The following is a 15,146-nucleotide window of genomic DNA, read 5'->3' as shown; positions in this document are numbered from 1 at the left end:
CGGCAGGAGGAGAGTTACCTGACTTAGTCTGCGCGCAGTCCGAACAAGCAGCCACGAAACGGCGCGTGTCACGCTCCTGAGTCGGCCACCAAAAGCGCTGGCGAATAGACGCAAGAGTGCCTCGAACACCGGGATGACCAGCTAACTTGGCAGAGTGAGCCCACTGAAGAACAGCCAGACGAGTGGAAACAGGAACGAAAAGAAGGTTACTAGGACAAACGCGCGGCGACGCAGTGTGCGTGAGTGCTTGCTTAACCTGTCTTTCAATTCCCCAGACTGTCAACCCGACAACACGCCCATAAGGAAGAATCCCCTCGGGATCAGTAGGAGCCACAGAAGAACTAAAAAGACGGGATAAGGCATCGGGCTTGGTGTTCTTGCTACCCGGACGGTAAGAAATCACAAACTCGAAACGAGCGAAAAACAACGCCCAACGAGCTTGACGGGCATTAAGTCGTTTGGCAGAACGGATGTACTCAAGGTTCTTATGGTCTGTCCAAACGACAAAGGAACGGTCGCCCCCTCCAACCACTGTCGCCATTCGCCTAGGGCTAAGCGGATGGCGAGCAGTTCGCGGTTACCCACATCATAGTTGCGTTCAGATGGCGACAGGCGATGAGAAAATAAGCGCAAGGATGAACCTTATCGTCAGACTGGAAGCGCTGGGATAGAATGGCTCCCACGCCTACCTCTGAAGCGTCAACCTCGACAATGAATTGTCTAGTGACGTCAGGAGTAACGAGGATAGGAGCGGACGTAAAACGTTCTTTTAGAAGATCAAAAGCTCCCTGGGCGGAACCGGACCACTTAAAACACGTCTTGACAGAAGTAAGAGCTGTGAGAGGGGCAGCAACTTGACCGAAATTACGAATGAAACACCGATAGAAATTAGCGAAACCTAGAAAGCGCTGCAACTCGACACGTGACCTTGGAACGGGCCAATCACTGACAGCTTGGACCTTAGCGGAATCCATCTGAATGCCTTCAGCGGAAATAACGGAACCGAGAAAAGTAACGGAGGAGACATGAAAAGAGCACTTCTCAGCCTTCACGTAGAGACAATTCTCTAAAAGGCGCTGTAGAACACGTTGAACGTGCTGAACATGAATCTCGAGTGACGGTGAATAAATCAGGATATCGTCAAGATAGACAAAAACAAAGATGTTCAGCATGTCTCTCAGAACATCATTAACTAATGCCTGAAAAACAGCTGGCGCATTGGCGAGACCAAACGGCAGAACCCGGTACTCAAAATGCCCTAACGGAGTGTTAAACGCCGTTTTCCACTCGTCCCCCTCTCTGATGCGCACGAGATGGTAAGCGTTACGAAGGTCCAACTTAGTAAAGCACCTGGCTCCCTGCAGAATCTCGAAGGCTGATGACATAAGGGGAAGCGGATAACGATTCTTAACCGTTATGTCATTCAGCCCTCGATAATCCACGCAGGGGCGCAGAGTACCGTCCTTCTTCTTAACAAAAAAAAACCCCGCCCGGCCGGAGAGGAAGAAGGCACTATGGTACCGGCGTCAAGAGACACAGACAAATAATCCTCGAGAGCCTTACGTTCGGGAGCCGACAGAGAGTATAGTCTACCCCGAGGAGGAGTGGTCCCCGGAAGGAGATCAATACTACAATCATACGACCGGTGAGGAGGAAGGGAGTTGGCTCGGGACCGACTGAAGACCGTGCGCAGATCATGATATTCCTCCGGCACTCCTGTCAAATCGCCAGGTTCCTCCTGAGAAGTAGGGACAGAAGAAACGGGAGGAATGGCAGACATTAAACACTTCACATGACAAGAAACGTTCCAGGATAGGATAGAATTACTAGACCAATTAATAGAAGGATTATGACATACTAGCCAGGGATGACCCAAAACAACAGGTGTAAAAGGTGAACGAAAAATCAAAAAAGAAATAGTCTCACTGTGGTTACCAGATACTGTGAGGGTTAAAGGTAGTGTCTCAAATCTGATACTGGGAAGATGACTACCATCTAAGGCGAACATGGGCGTAGGCTTGTCTAACTCTCTGAAAGGAATGTCATGTTTCCGAGCCCATGCTTCGTCCATGAAACAACCCTCAGCCCCAGAGTCTATCAAGGCACTGCATGTAGCACCCGAACCGGTCCAGCGTAGATGGACCGACAAAGTAGTACAGGATCTAGATGGAGAGACCTGAGTAGTAGCGCTCACCAGTAGCCCTCCGCTTACTGATGAGCTTTGGCTTTTACTGGGCATGAATTAACAAAATGTCCAGCAAGTCCGCAATAGAGGCACAGGCGGTTGGTGATCCTCCGTTCCCTCTCCTTAGTCGAGATGCGAATACCTCCCAGCTGCATGGGCTCAGTCTCTGAGCCAGAGGAGGGAGATGGTTGCGATGCGGAGCAGGGAAACACCGTTGACGCGAGCTCTCTTCCACGAGCCTGGTGACGAAGATCTACCCGTCGTTCTATGCGGATGGCGAGAGCAATCAAAGAGTCCACACTTGAAGGAACCTCCCAGGAGAGAATCTCATCTTTAACCACTGCGTGGAGTCCCTCCAGAAAACGAGCGAGCAGCGCCGGCTCGTTCCACTCACTAGAGGCAGCAAGAGTGCGAAACTCAATAGAGTAATCCGTTATGGATCGATCACCTTGGCATAGGGAAGCCAGGGCCCTAGAAGCCTCCCTACCAAAAACTGAACGGTCAAAAACCCGAATCATCTCCTCTTTAAAGTTCTGGTAATTGTTAGAGCAATCAGCCCTTGCCTCCCAGATAGCTGTGCCCCACTCTCGAGCCCGGCCAGTAAGGAGTGAAATGACGTAAGCAACCCGAGCTCTCTCTAGAGTATGTGTTGGGTTGGAGAGAGAACACAATATCACACTGGGTGAGAAAGGAGCGGCACTCCGTGGGCTGCCCGGAGTAGCAAGGTGGGTTATTAACCCTAGGTTCCGGAGGCTCGGCAGGCCAGGAAGTAACAGGTGGCACGAGACGAAGACTCTGGAACTGTCCAGAGAGGTCGGAAACCTGAGCGGCCAGGTTCTCCACGGCATGGCGAGCAGCAGACAATTCCTGCTCGTGTCTGCCGAGCATGGCTCCTTGGATCTCGACGGCAGTGTTACGAGCGTCTGTAGTCGCTGGGTCCATTCCTTGGTCGGATCCTTCTGTTATGCAGGTGAATGAGGACCCAAAAGCGACTTGGCGAAAACAGAGTCTTTAATCCAGTAAAGTAAAAATACAATCATAAAGCACAATTCCACTCGTAATGACGAGAACAGACTGGAGACTCGATCTTGAACTGCAGGTTGCCTCGGGAAGGCACTTGAACGTAGCAGACTCAGACACCTGCTCACCACGCAGCATCTGAGGGAAACACGACACGACAGGGCGATACACAGACACAGCACGGTGAACAATAGACAAGGATCCGACAGGGCAGAAACGGAAAACAAGGGGAGAAATAGGGACTCTAATCAGGGGAAAAGATAGGGAACAGGTGTGGGAAGACTAAATGATTGATTAGGGGAATAGGAACAGCTGGGAGCAGGAACGGAATGATAGAGAGAAGAGAGAGAGGAAGGGAGAGAGAAAAAGGGGAACGAACCTAAAAAGACCAGCAGGGGGAAAACGAACAGAAGGAAAAGCAAAATGACAAGACAATCTAAGACAAAACATGACACCTATGGTGACTTTAAAACAGTTACAGAGTTTAATGGCTGTGATAGGGAAAAAACTGAGGATAGATCAACAACATTGTAGTTACTCCTCAATACTAACTAAATGGCCGAGTGAAAAGAAGAAAGCCTGTACAGATACAAATATTCCAAAACATGCATCCTGAAGAAAAATTGCAAAAAATGTGGTAAAGAAATCACTGAGTACCACTCTTCATATTTTCAAGCATGGTGTTGGCTGCATCATGTATTGGGTATGCTTGTCATTGGCAAGGACTAGGGAGTTTTTTAAGGATCAAAATAAATGGAATAAAGGTCAGCACAGGCAAAATCCTAGAGGAAAACCTGGTTCAGTCTACGTTCAGTCTACTTTCCAACAGACACTACAATTGGTGCCCTTCTTTGCGAGGCATTGAAAAACCTCCCTGGTTGAATCTGTGCTTGAAATTCATTACTCGATTGAGGAACCTCACAGATAATTGTATGTGTGGGGTACAGAGATGGGGTAGTTATTCAAAAATAATGTTGACCATTGTTATTAAACACAGAATGAGTCGATGCAACTTATTATGCGATTTGTTAAGCATACTTTTATTCCTGAATTTATTTAGGCTTGCCATGACAAATAGGTTGAATACTTATTGATTTATTAATACTTGTTGACATTTCAGCTTAATATTTATATGAATTTCTAAAATGTTGTGCAAACAAAATTCCACGTTGACACTATGGGGTATTGTGCGTAGATCAGTGACAAAAAAAATATCTCATTTTAATCCATTTTAAATTCAGGCTGTAAAGCAACAAAATGTGGAAAAAGTCAAGTGGTTTGAAACATTTCTGAAGGCACTATTTGAAACAGTCGATGTCATTAGAGTGACTCTGAGCTGTGGGCTAACCCTGTCATATTGTGTGCCACTATTTTGCATCATACTGTATTTTAAGCCATTTGTACATGACATTTAATACATGTTAGTGTCCTAAATTATAGTTGCGGAGTACATTGAGTACATTTTACCTTCCTTCATAAACCCTATTATGCCGCAGGCCAGGGTCAAGATCTGATGGGATTTTATACCAACTGAGCACCCTGCTCTTGCATCAGTAGGCTACACAAGACTGTCTTCAGTGATCCCAATTGCAGGGGTGTCAAACTCATTCCATGGAGGGCTGAGTGTCTGCAGGTTTTTGTTTTTTCCTTTGAATTAAACCCTACACAACCAGGTGTGGGGTTCCTTACTAATTAGTGACCTTAATTAGTCAATAAAGTACAAGGGAGGAGTGAAAACCTGCAGACACTTCTTGGCCCTCGGTGGAATGAGGTTGACACCTGTGCCCTATAGGTTCTACTTGTGCAGATTCTGTCCATAGGCATGCTGTGTCTGAACTATTCATCACTACTCTCTGGCTGTTACAGTGGTGGATACAGTGGCTCACAAAGGAGATGTCAGGGCCACAGTAGCACGTTTGATGAGCACTGCTGAAGTGGCTGCAAGATCAATCTCAAACCCAGAGAGCGAACAGACTTTAGTCTACAGCCATGAGATGTTGTGCATTTAGAGTGCTCTGTGCCAAATTGGAGGTCAAAGAAAAAGAGAACTACTGCGGATTATACACAATGACCATGCTGCAGGCACTCACTGCGGACAATCAAATCTCCAACATAATGCACATGATTGATCATTTCAGCAGGTCAATGTCTTATAAGACGGCATAAGTCTTGTGTTGCAATCCTTCCACTGCCATCTCGTTGACTAAAGTCCGAGGCTAACCTTTCTTGAACAAGACAACAGAGTAAAAATAATTGCCATTTGTGGACAACAAAATAGGCCAAAATAGAACCTTTTGATCAGGTCATTTTTTTGCCTATTGTCCTCATGAAAGAGTATTAATATATCTATAATATATATAATAATAATATATGCCATTTAGCAGACGCTTTTATCCAAAGCGACTTACAGTCATGTGTGCATACATTCTACGTATGGGTGGTCCCGGGGATCGAACCCACTATCCTGGCGTTACAAACGCCATGCTCTACCAACTGAGCTACAGAAGTATGGTACATCTTTCAAATACAAAATTCATTCATGATGTTCAAACATCATATATTACTAATCACAATAGTAATCTCTATATTGTGTGAACGGGATTTAAAAAAAATTAAACTAGAATACCCAACTTGCATTTTAGCCTATGGGAAAATATACACACCCTTTTAGCATAAAAAACATTGACATTTTGAGAAGAATGGATCAATTATTTTCAAGCTGTTCCCACATAATACAATGGATCTGGAATTCAAAGTATTTCACTCTAGAATTTGCAGATGTTGAATATAATAATATCCACATGTTTTGTGGATATGATTAATATGCCTTAATCCTTTCCTTTTAAATAAATTGGCATATTTGATTTTGTAGGCATGTTTTCTGTCTAATTGTGTGATAGGGACGACTCTGTATTTTAATCTAAGCTGTAAGACGGGGCCTGTTATATATTGGCCTGTTCTGGCATTCAATTCCCACAAGGCGAGGGTGCCCACAAGCTTTGGGGCCCCCAACTCCCAAAAATGAATTTGCTTTAAAACTGCAACATTTTCTCTTAGCTTCATGGCAAAATTTGTAGAAAAGCAGAACATTTGTTCAGAGATTCTTGAAAGTCGGGAAAATCATTCTCCAGCAGGGAAAATTAATTTTTATAGTTGAAAATTATTCATTTTGTTGCATTATTTATTTTTGACATTTTAACCCTTTTTCTCCCCAATTCCATGGTATACAATTGTTTAGCTACTATCTTGTCTCATCGCTATAACTCCTGTATGAGCTCAGGAGAGATGAAAGTTGAAAGTCATGCATCCTCCGATACACAACCCAACCAAGCCGCACTACTTCTTAACATCCAACCCGGAAGCCAGCCGCACCAATGTGTCAGAGGAAACACCATGCACCTGGCAACCTTGGTTAGCATGCACTGCACCTGGCCTGGCACAGGAGTCGCTGGTGTGTGATGATTTAAGGATATCCCTACTAGCCAAGCCCTCCCTAACCCAGACAACACTCGGCCAGAGTCTCTGGTGGCACAGCTGGTGCTGCAATACAGCACCCAGCACCCCAGCACCCTTAACCACTGCGCCACTGTGCCTTTTTGTTGCATTATTTGATCTTAAAATGAACATTTAGGGGAATTTGATCATGGAAAATATTTGTTTTGGGAATTTTCAAAATACTTTCAATATTATTCATGTTGGCTCTATGCCTGGAAATGCCCTTGTCCGGAGCAAAGTTTAAAATTCTAAAAACTAGCAATAATGATTATTAACTGAAAAATTATCTTATGTATATAGTTTATTGCAATAGCCCTCTGTGACTTTAATATTTATCTCAAAAATGTGATTCCTAAAAGAATCTGGAGATTTGTATAAAATCCTAAATCAATCAGGAATGAGCAGGGTCAGCTATACTGTACCGTAAGGACCCCTTATTCATCTCGTAATTACATGTAGTGCAACAAGACCACTCATGGTCTGTAAAGTTTTCTACTTTTACTAGATTTAAACAAACAATATTGGAATCACCTTGGTCACAAAACTCCATCTGCCTGATAGATTAAGATAGTATAGGAATTTTGGTTCGAAACACCTTCCTATTATTGAGTTGCACCCCCATCTTTTGCCCTCAGAATAGAGTAAAAACGTTGGGACACGGACTCTACAAGGTGTTGAAAGCATTCCACAGGACTTTAGTGCACAACTCATCAGCTGTCTGTGGCCAGGCAAAAAAGAACTAACGTCAAAGTCAACATAGCTACTAGAAATAACGCGTTAGTGGACTCCTAAGTGGTACAATGGTCTAAGGCACGTCAATGCAGTGCTTGAGGCATCACTACAGACCCAGATTTGACCCCAGGCTGTGTCACAACCTCCGTGACCGGGAAACCCATAGGGCTGCGCACAATTGGCCCAGAGTCATCCGGGTTAGGGGAGAGTTTGGCCAAGCGGGGCTTTACTTGGCTCATAGCGCTCTAGCAACTCCTTGTGGTGGGCTGGGCACCTGCAGGCTGACTTCGGTTGTCAGTTGAACGGTGTTTCCTACGACACATTGGTGCGGCTGGCTTCGGGGGTAAGCGGGCAGGTGTTAAGGAGCGCGGTTTGGCGGGTCAAATTTTGGAGGATGTGTGACTCGACCTTTGCCCCTCCCGAGCCCATTGGGGAGTTGCAGCAATGAGACAAGATCGTAATTGGAAATGACAAAAAAATACATTCAAACTAAGAGGAAAAATAAATAACGCGTCAGTAAACCCACTCAAATTTGGCAGTTACATCAACGTTTACCTTGACTTCATAGTGTTCCAGTGTTGGATAGCCATAGCTAGCTAACTAACATATTGTAGCATCCCTCTCTGTTTGAGATGGGTGTTTGAGTAGGCTAAACTAGCTAGCTGCATTCGCTAGCTAAGTGAAAGTGAAAAAGTAAATAGCACGAAGTATAGCTCTTGCTCTCTCTCTCTTGCTTCTCCTTCCATTTATAAATACATTAATTTGTTCCAAACTGTTCTGCTATCGTCTTTCTCTCTCTTTGAGTCAACTACTCACCACATTTTATGTACTGCAATGCTAGCTAGCTGTAGCTTATACTCTCAGTACTAGATTCATTATCTGATCCTTTGATTAGGTGGACAACACGTCAGTTCATGCTGCAAGAGCTCTGATAGGTTGGAGGACTTCCTCCGGAAGTTATCATAATTACTGTGTAAGTCTATGGAAGGGGTGAGAACAGTGAGCCTCCTAGGTTTTGTATTGAAGTCAACGTATGCAGAGGAGGACGGAAACTAGCTGTCCTCCGGCTACACCATGGTGCTACCCTACAGAGTGCTGTTGAGGCTACTGTAGACCTTCATTGCAAAACAGTGTGTTTTAATCAATTATTTTTGATGTGAATATATATAGTTTTAATCTATCAATAGGTGACCTTTTTTGCGAGGCATTGGAAAACCTCCCTGGTCTTTGTGGTTGAATCTGTGCTTGAAGTTCACTACTCGACTGAGGGACCTTACAGATATGTTTGTTGGGTACAGCAATGGGGTAATCATTTAAAAATCATGTTAACCACTATTCTTGCTCACAGAGTGAATCCATGCAACTTACTATGTGACTTGTGAAGCACATTTTTACTCTTAAACGTATTTAGGCTTGCCATAACAAAGGGGTTGACTCATCATTTCAGAAACGTAACTCCACTTTGACAATATGGGGTATTGTGTGTAGATTAGTGGCACAAATGTAATCCATTTAAAATTCAATCAGTAACCCAACAATATATGGAAAAAGTCAAGGGGTGTGATTACTTTCTGAATGATTTTGCTAAATACATGTATTTGACAATACTATACTACTGACAGCAATAGGCCACGCACCCGATCCGCGCCTATTGGTGTCAGATAGTTTGGTCAAGTCTTACATCATTATCAACCTCAATTATTCTAACAGTACATTTATTCACATTTGTAAGTAACAATGTCTGATTTGTACGTCTTTGTCTGTCTATGATCAAAGCTCCTGAATGTGATATATCATTGCAAAGAGTTGGGGTAATTGTGTCCGACAATTCGTGAAAGTGGTCTGTTACTTTACATACGAAGCGTTTCATCAAGTCTACATCCGGGTTTTTTTCCTAGGCAATGGAGGCAAATCACCTCCGTTCCTTAGGCAAAGTGAAATAAATTCGCCGCACCGTCACATAAAGTAGTTCCTCTACTAAATGCGTTTTAATCTGTATTTATGCATACAATCACAATATACTGAAACGATTTAATACTTTAATTATATTATTGAATCAATCAGAGCCATTGGTGACTTGTTTTCTGCTAAGTGCCCCTTAGTTTTTCTTGCCCCGTTCTCGCTCACTCTTCCTACGCGCATTGATGTGCAATGTGCTCAGGATAGGGGGGTGAATGAGATTGACGAAGAGTTCTTGTTCTGTATCTCAGTTTTTCTCTTTATACTCAAATTAAATAGTGGGAAAATTTATCGGGAAAATCACATCATATGCAATGGAGTGTATTTGGATATTAAGTGGATAAATACACGCTCTGGGCGTTTTTCGGTGAAGAAGTACTACGGTGTTTGTAAATATTTATTTAAATAATTTGTGTGAGAAGAGCAGGGTTGGCTGCTGCTCAAGTGAGTAAAAGAGGAGGGTAAGAACATCTCGGGATCTTTCTATTATTATAAGAACTTTCATTTTCATCTCTGCTACTCTCTTTATTATTTGATTAATATTGTTGTTTTAGATCAAGTGTATTCGCATTTTAGTCGAGGGAAAGCAGTCGCTGAGCAATCGTTTTGTTCATATATCCATATTCTAGGAGTTGGGTGATATTTTATAAGTGCCTTGCTATTGGAGGGCATTGAACGTAGTGCGTAAAGGGGCTGATTCTAACTTGCGCTAAGCTTTACGCCTCTGTTATACAATAAAAACACCGTTTGCAAAGAATTTCAAAGCACAATTATAATGTATTTTGTTGTGTAATGAACTACCGGACAGTCATCCATTTCAGATGTCTATGTTATTAATTCGATTTGTCTGCTTTTTAGTTGAACGAATGCTTTGTTGCTTGCCCTCTGTTTCTTTTTCGTAAAGGAACGCTGTATCGCGACGAGTAACACGTAATAGCGCCACAAAAGCGTTAGTGAATGCTATTGAGTAGGTTACCATTTCACGTAAAAGAAAAAAACGTATCACACAAGTTATTGTATTTTATTCCAAAAGAGGTATAACATACGTATATCATGTTCTTGCGTAGTTCATTTATGTTGCAAGTTAATACCATGTGATATTTGAGTTAATACTATACCATAACTAAGTGGATTCTCATTGGACAACCAACTTGCTATTTGGAGGAAGAACTCCAGCTCGCGAATGATATTTAGCTAATTTAGTTATGCTTGCATCAAGTGCACTAAAATAGTTTCTCCTGGTGCCCTACATACTAGCATACTCTGAGAAAGAATAAGGATATTTCCCTACTGAACAATATATAACTAATTCTCAGGATTCGCTATACAGTTATTTCCCCCCAAATAAATGTAGCCTAGCTGGTGAAATCGTGGGGGGTAGTTGTAGGCCCTATTCCACTCGAACGGCTGAGATTGGAACGTTTGATATTGTATCAGTTTTTCTTAATCGAGGCCCTTATTCTTAGTTTGATTGAGTGGCAGACAGGTGCAGTGACGTGTCCAGTAGGTCACTTTAGGAGTAGGACGTATAAATCGACCCATCATCGACCCATCTGTAGTTTAAATGTCCAGTTTTGCATCACGTTCGTGTTTGGCCCCACTTTATATCATGTATTTAGACAGGTGCCGTGGAATTACAGTGTAGGAAGGGTACTCATTGTTGTACTCACTTACTGCACTGTTGCAGCTAGGAACACAAGCATTTTGCTACACCCGCAATAACATCTGCTAAATATTTGTATGTGACAATAACATTTGATTTGATAGTATGTAGGACCAGCCTGGTCTCATAGACTAGACGTAACATAGTAAATGTAAAAACGGGAAATCCAAATTAATATGATATGTTACGTTTGATATTGTTTTGTTTTTTTACCCCCTTTTTCTCCCAAAACACCATACACCTGGCGACCATGCATGCGCCCGGCCCGCCACTGGAGTCACTAGTGCGCGAAGGGACAAGGACATCCCTGCCGACCAAACCATGCCCTAACCCTGTTTTAGCCAACAGGACTGGATTTTTTCTGTTTGTCACACCATTATCAATACACCCTAGAAAAGTCCAGGAGGCCCACCATTTCTGAGATACTGCAACCGGCACATACCATGCTCAAAGTTGCTGAAGTCACTCATTTTGCCCATTCTAACCTTCAATCGAACGGTTACGGGGTGGTATACCTAAACCACTGAGTGTATGTATATTTTTGATTTTACCTTTATTTAACTAGGCAAGTCAGTTAAGAACAAATTCCTATTTTCAATGACGGCCTAGGAACAGTGGGTTAACTGCCTTGTTCAGGGGAAGAACAACAGATTTGTACCTTGTCAGCACGGGGATTCAAACTTGCAACCTTTCGGATACTAGCCCAACACTTTAACCACTAGGCTACCCTGCCCCGCCCCATATTATAATACATTAGTTTTCCGTATGGGTAACTTTATCCCCTAGCCTAGCTAATGTTATCTACCTAGCTAATGTTAGCTTTAGCCACCTAGCTAATGTTAGCCACAACAAATTGGAATTAGTAACATATACATTTTTGCTAATTCGTAACATATTGTACGCATGAGTTGGAACCGGTTCAGGGAACAGAACCGAAAACTGTAAAAGAATGAAATTATTTGATGAACAGAACCAGAAATGAAAGTGATCTATATTGTTCCAGAATAGAACCATTATTTTAAAAGTCTGGGACCCAGTTAGTAACATTTATTTTACGTTCCTGACATTTTTTCCCAGTTTCCCAAAAATCGCAACAAAGTGCCGATGCAAAGCCCTCACTGTCTGCCAGTGGATGTGTGTGTAGGCTACCTTCCCCTTCCCCTCAGAAGCATAGGTTACTGGAGTCTACTGGCGACATTACAAACGTGATTCAGAAATTATGGAGAGATGTTTAATTATAGAAGAATGGATTAACTTTTTCAATGCTAGTTAAGGATATTATAGTTATCAAGTTTCACATTGGATTTAACTGACTACAAAAAGGTAAGATGAGTTTTTAATTTGAGTGCTGTTCTACACAAACAAGCTTGTTAGCTAGCTAGCTAACGTTTGCTCTGGTCCAACGTTAAACCAAATCGGAAATTCAAAGACATTCAAAGTTCCTCCATAGAAGCTGCTCCTCTGTAGGTATAATTCTGTGGGCCTAATTCAGATAATGCAACAAGATGCCCGGCGCTTCAAGGCAAGCTTCCTTCACCCTCTTGCTCTACACTGGTCTGTCTGTAGTGACTGGCAGCACCGTGTTTGTGCTTGTCTTTCGTTATGATTAAACCATGATGTTACGGAAAAATACAATTTGCTCTTAACAACTTTCATTTACAGATTAAATAATGGTTCTGTTCAGGACGAAACAATTAGATTTTTTAAAGTTCCAACCCCTGATTGCACGAATGGCAATTTGTAACATGTATTGTACAAATTGCAATTCGTAACATATCATATGAAATGGATGATGGACATCCACAAATTAATACGTACCATATGAAATGTAACATATCATGCTAATTGGAGTGTTATGGATTTACATTTATTATGTTACGTATACCCCTGAGTCCAGGTTGGTAGGCCGTCAACTGTTATACCTATAGTGCTAACATTAGTATGAGTATCATGCACAATTTCAAGGATTTCTGCAAAATGTACAGGTTTTAGAAAATAAAGTAACTTACTGTTGATGATTTAGATTTTTCACTGCAATGTCCTAACCCTCACTCTAATAATTGTGCATACCATCAAAGAATGGGCCACGAACAAGAACATAAACAACGGTGCAAATGCATTTAATACATTACATTTTTACATGCAAATAGCACTCGCTTTTTATCATATGTTTGTAGGCTATGATGTTCAAGCAATGACATTCCATGAGAGCGACATAATGTAACGTTTTTTGAAACATAATTTGAAGCTATACAAAATTGTTTACAAAGTTTTCTATGATATCAAAAACAATGGACTAAGTGGTTTTAATAATGTATTAACAAGTCGTATTCTTCTAAATCAAGGGATATAGATTATTTCCATAATTTAAATTACTAGAACCCTTACAGACTTAGTAACCTACAGTATGAAAAAGCAGTGTACTTCTGCTAGATTAATTGAATAGGTAGTAGCTCAGCTTCCTGATATGTACACTAAGGCTGGCAATTGCCAGGGACCTTCCGATATTATCACAATGCTTAGGACCCGATATGACATGTATTGCGATTCTCACAATTCTATATGTATTGCAATTCGACATTGCGATTTGATGTTCCAAACACATTGCTCACTATTTGTCTGCAGCTGAGAGACAAGACAGAGCATGAGAAAATGAGTTTAGATCAGCCATGGAAGTGAAAGTGCTATTTGCACATAAAAATGTTATGCATTGAAAGCATTTGCACCATTGTTTATGTTTTTGTTCGTGGCCCAATCTTTAATGGTAACGTAACAAAATGTAGAAAAAGTCTAGGTGTCTGAATACTTTTCGAAGGCACTGTATAGCACCACCAACAAAAAAAATCATAAATATTTGCCATCTGAACAAACCAAAACTAATTTGCAGGCTTCAGTATACAGTTATTTCCCCCGAATAAATGTGGCCTAGTGACATGTAACTGTATCGTATTCCCCCATCACTAATGCATACCTGGACTGTGTTTTACCTATATACCCGCTTCCCCTGAAATTGGCATGTTCTCAAGGATAGTGAGGGAAGGATATGAGGAGAGCAGGAGAGAGAGATAGTGAGAGAATGGGAGAGGGAGGAAACCAGTCCACTCAGCCAGGTGGTAAGCCCATGTAATGGCCCCAATGTTATTATTGTTCTCTTGGCAAAAGGCCCTGGCCGGAAATCAATCCGCCGGCTGGGAGGCTGTAACACTGCTGTGATTTGACTCGCTCTCTTTCCCAGTTTTCACTCACTATGAAATGCTTACACACCGAGTACAAAACTAGTAGGATGTTTTGGGGAGTTTGACATTCATCTCTTTTTATTTTCTCAGCATTATAGTTCATCATCAGAAAGCAGTAGGTTACTTTCAAATAAGTTGTACAGAACATCAAAATCTGGATTTAAATGCCAACGATTATCAAACTGAAAATACTCCATTTGTTTTATCCATTTTACTCTAGACTAGAAAACGGTCTAATGCACTATTAATACTTTAAAGGCCCAACCAGGCCTAGAGAGCAGAGGGTAGTCCATACTATCCAAAGCATAGTAGCGTGAGATGATGTAAAACAAAAACAGAAAAATACTATTCCAAAACATTATGCTGAATATTCCTTGCACATCACAATCTAATGACTTTGTGGAGTAGCCTTGGGCCCTTAGGTCTTTGAATGGGCTCCACAGAGAGAGAAGAGAGAGTGGACAGCAAGTGTTTTGGGCCCCTGCTGTGGGTTAGGAAAGCCCATGCTATGACATGCTGCTGGACGTCGCACTGCAACATTATTTAAGTGGAGTGGCTTATCTGATTGCCTCTTTTTTGTGTCACAGCTGCCACCCCCTCAATGCAAAATTGGATGGTGTTCAAAACTGAAGACTGTGTGAAGGTAAAGCTATGAACATTTATTGTGTGTGTGTGTGTGTGTGTGTGTGTGTGTGTGTGTGTGTGTGTGTGTGTGTGTGTGTGTGTGTGTGTGTGTGTGTGTGTGTGTGTGTGTGTGTGTGTGTGTGTGTGTGTGTGTGTGTGTGTGTGTGTGTGTGTGTGTGTGTGTGTGTGTGTGTGTGTGTGTGTGTGAACGTTTAAATGCAATCCTTAACAT

The 15,146-nt window shown here is 42.2% G+C and overlaps 1 protein-coding gene across 6 annotated transcripts in view; it reads left to right on the top strand.

Moving 5' to 3' along the window:
• Window positions 1-9,598: 9,598 nt before the first annotated feature.
• Window positions 9,599-15,146, top strand: part of LOC124033918 (PHD finger protein 21A-like) — a 39,466-nt gene continuing 33,918 nt past the window's right edge. For 5 of the 6 annotated variants that reach the window (XM_046346348.1, XM_046346350.1, XM_046346346.1 and 2 more), the window contains exons 1-2: window positions 9,599-9,852; window positions 14,878-14,933. In XM_046346348.1, coding sequence (XP_046202304.1) covers window positions 14,892-14,933 — 42 coding nt within the window. In that variant the 5' untranslated portion in view covers window positions 9,599-9,852; window positions 14,878-14,891. The remainder of the gene's footprint in view (window positions 9,853-14,877; window positions 14,934-15,146) is intronic. The other variant, XM_046346347.1, reaches the window with a different exon arrangement.

Source organism: Oncorhynchus gorbuscha, linkage group LG04, assembly GCF_021184085.1.
Source record: "Oncorhynchus gorbuscha isolate QuinsamMale2020 ecotype Even-year linkage group LG04, OgorEven_v1.0, whole genome shotgun sequence".
In the NCBI taxonomy this organism is placed as follows: domain Eukaryota; kingdom Metazoa; phylum Chordata; class Actinopteri; order Salmoniformes; family Salmonidae; genus Oncorhynchus; species Oncorhynchus gorbuscha.
The sequence above is the reverse complement of the archived record's forward strand: the minus strand, read 5'-3'. Positions and strand labels throughout refer to the sequence as shown.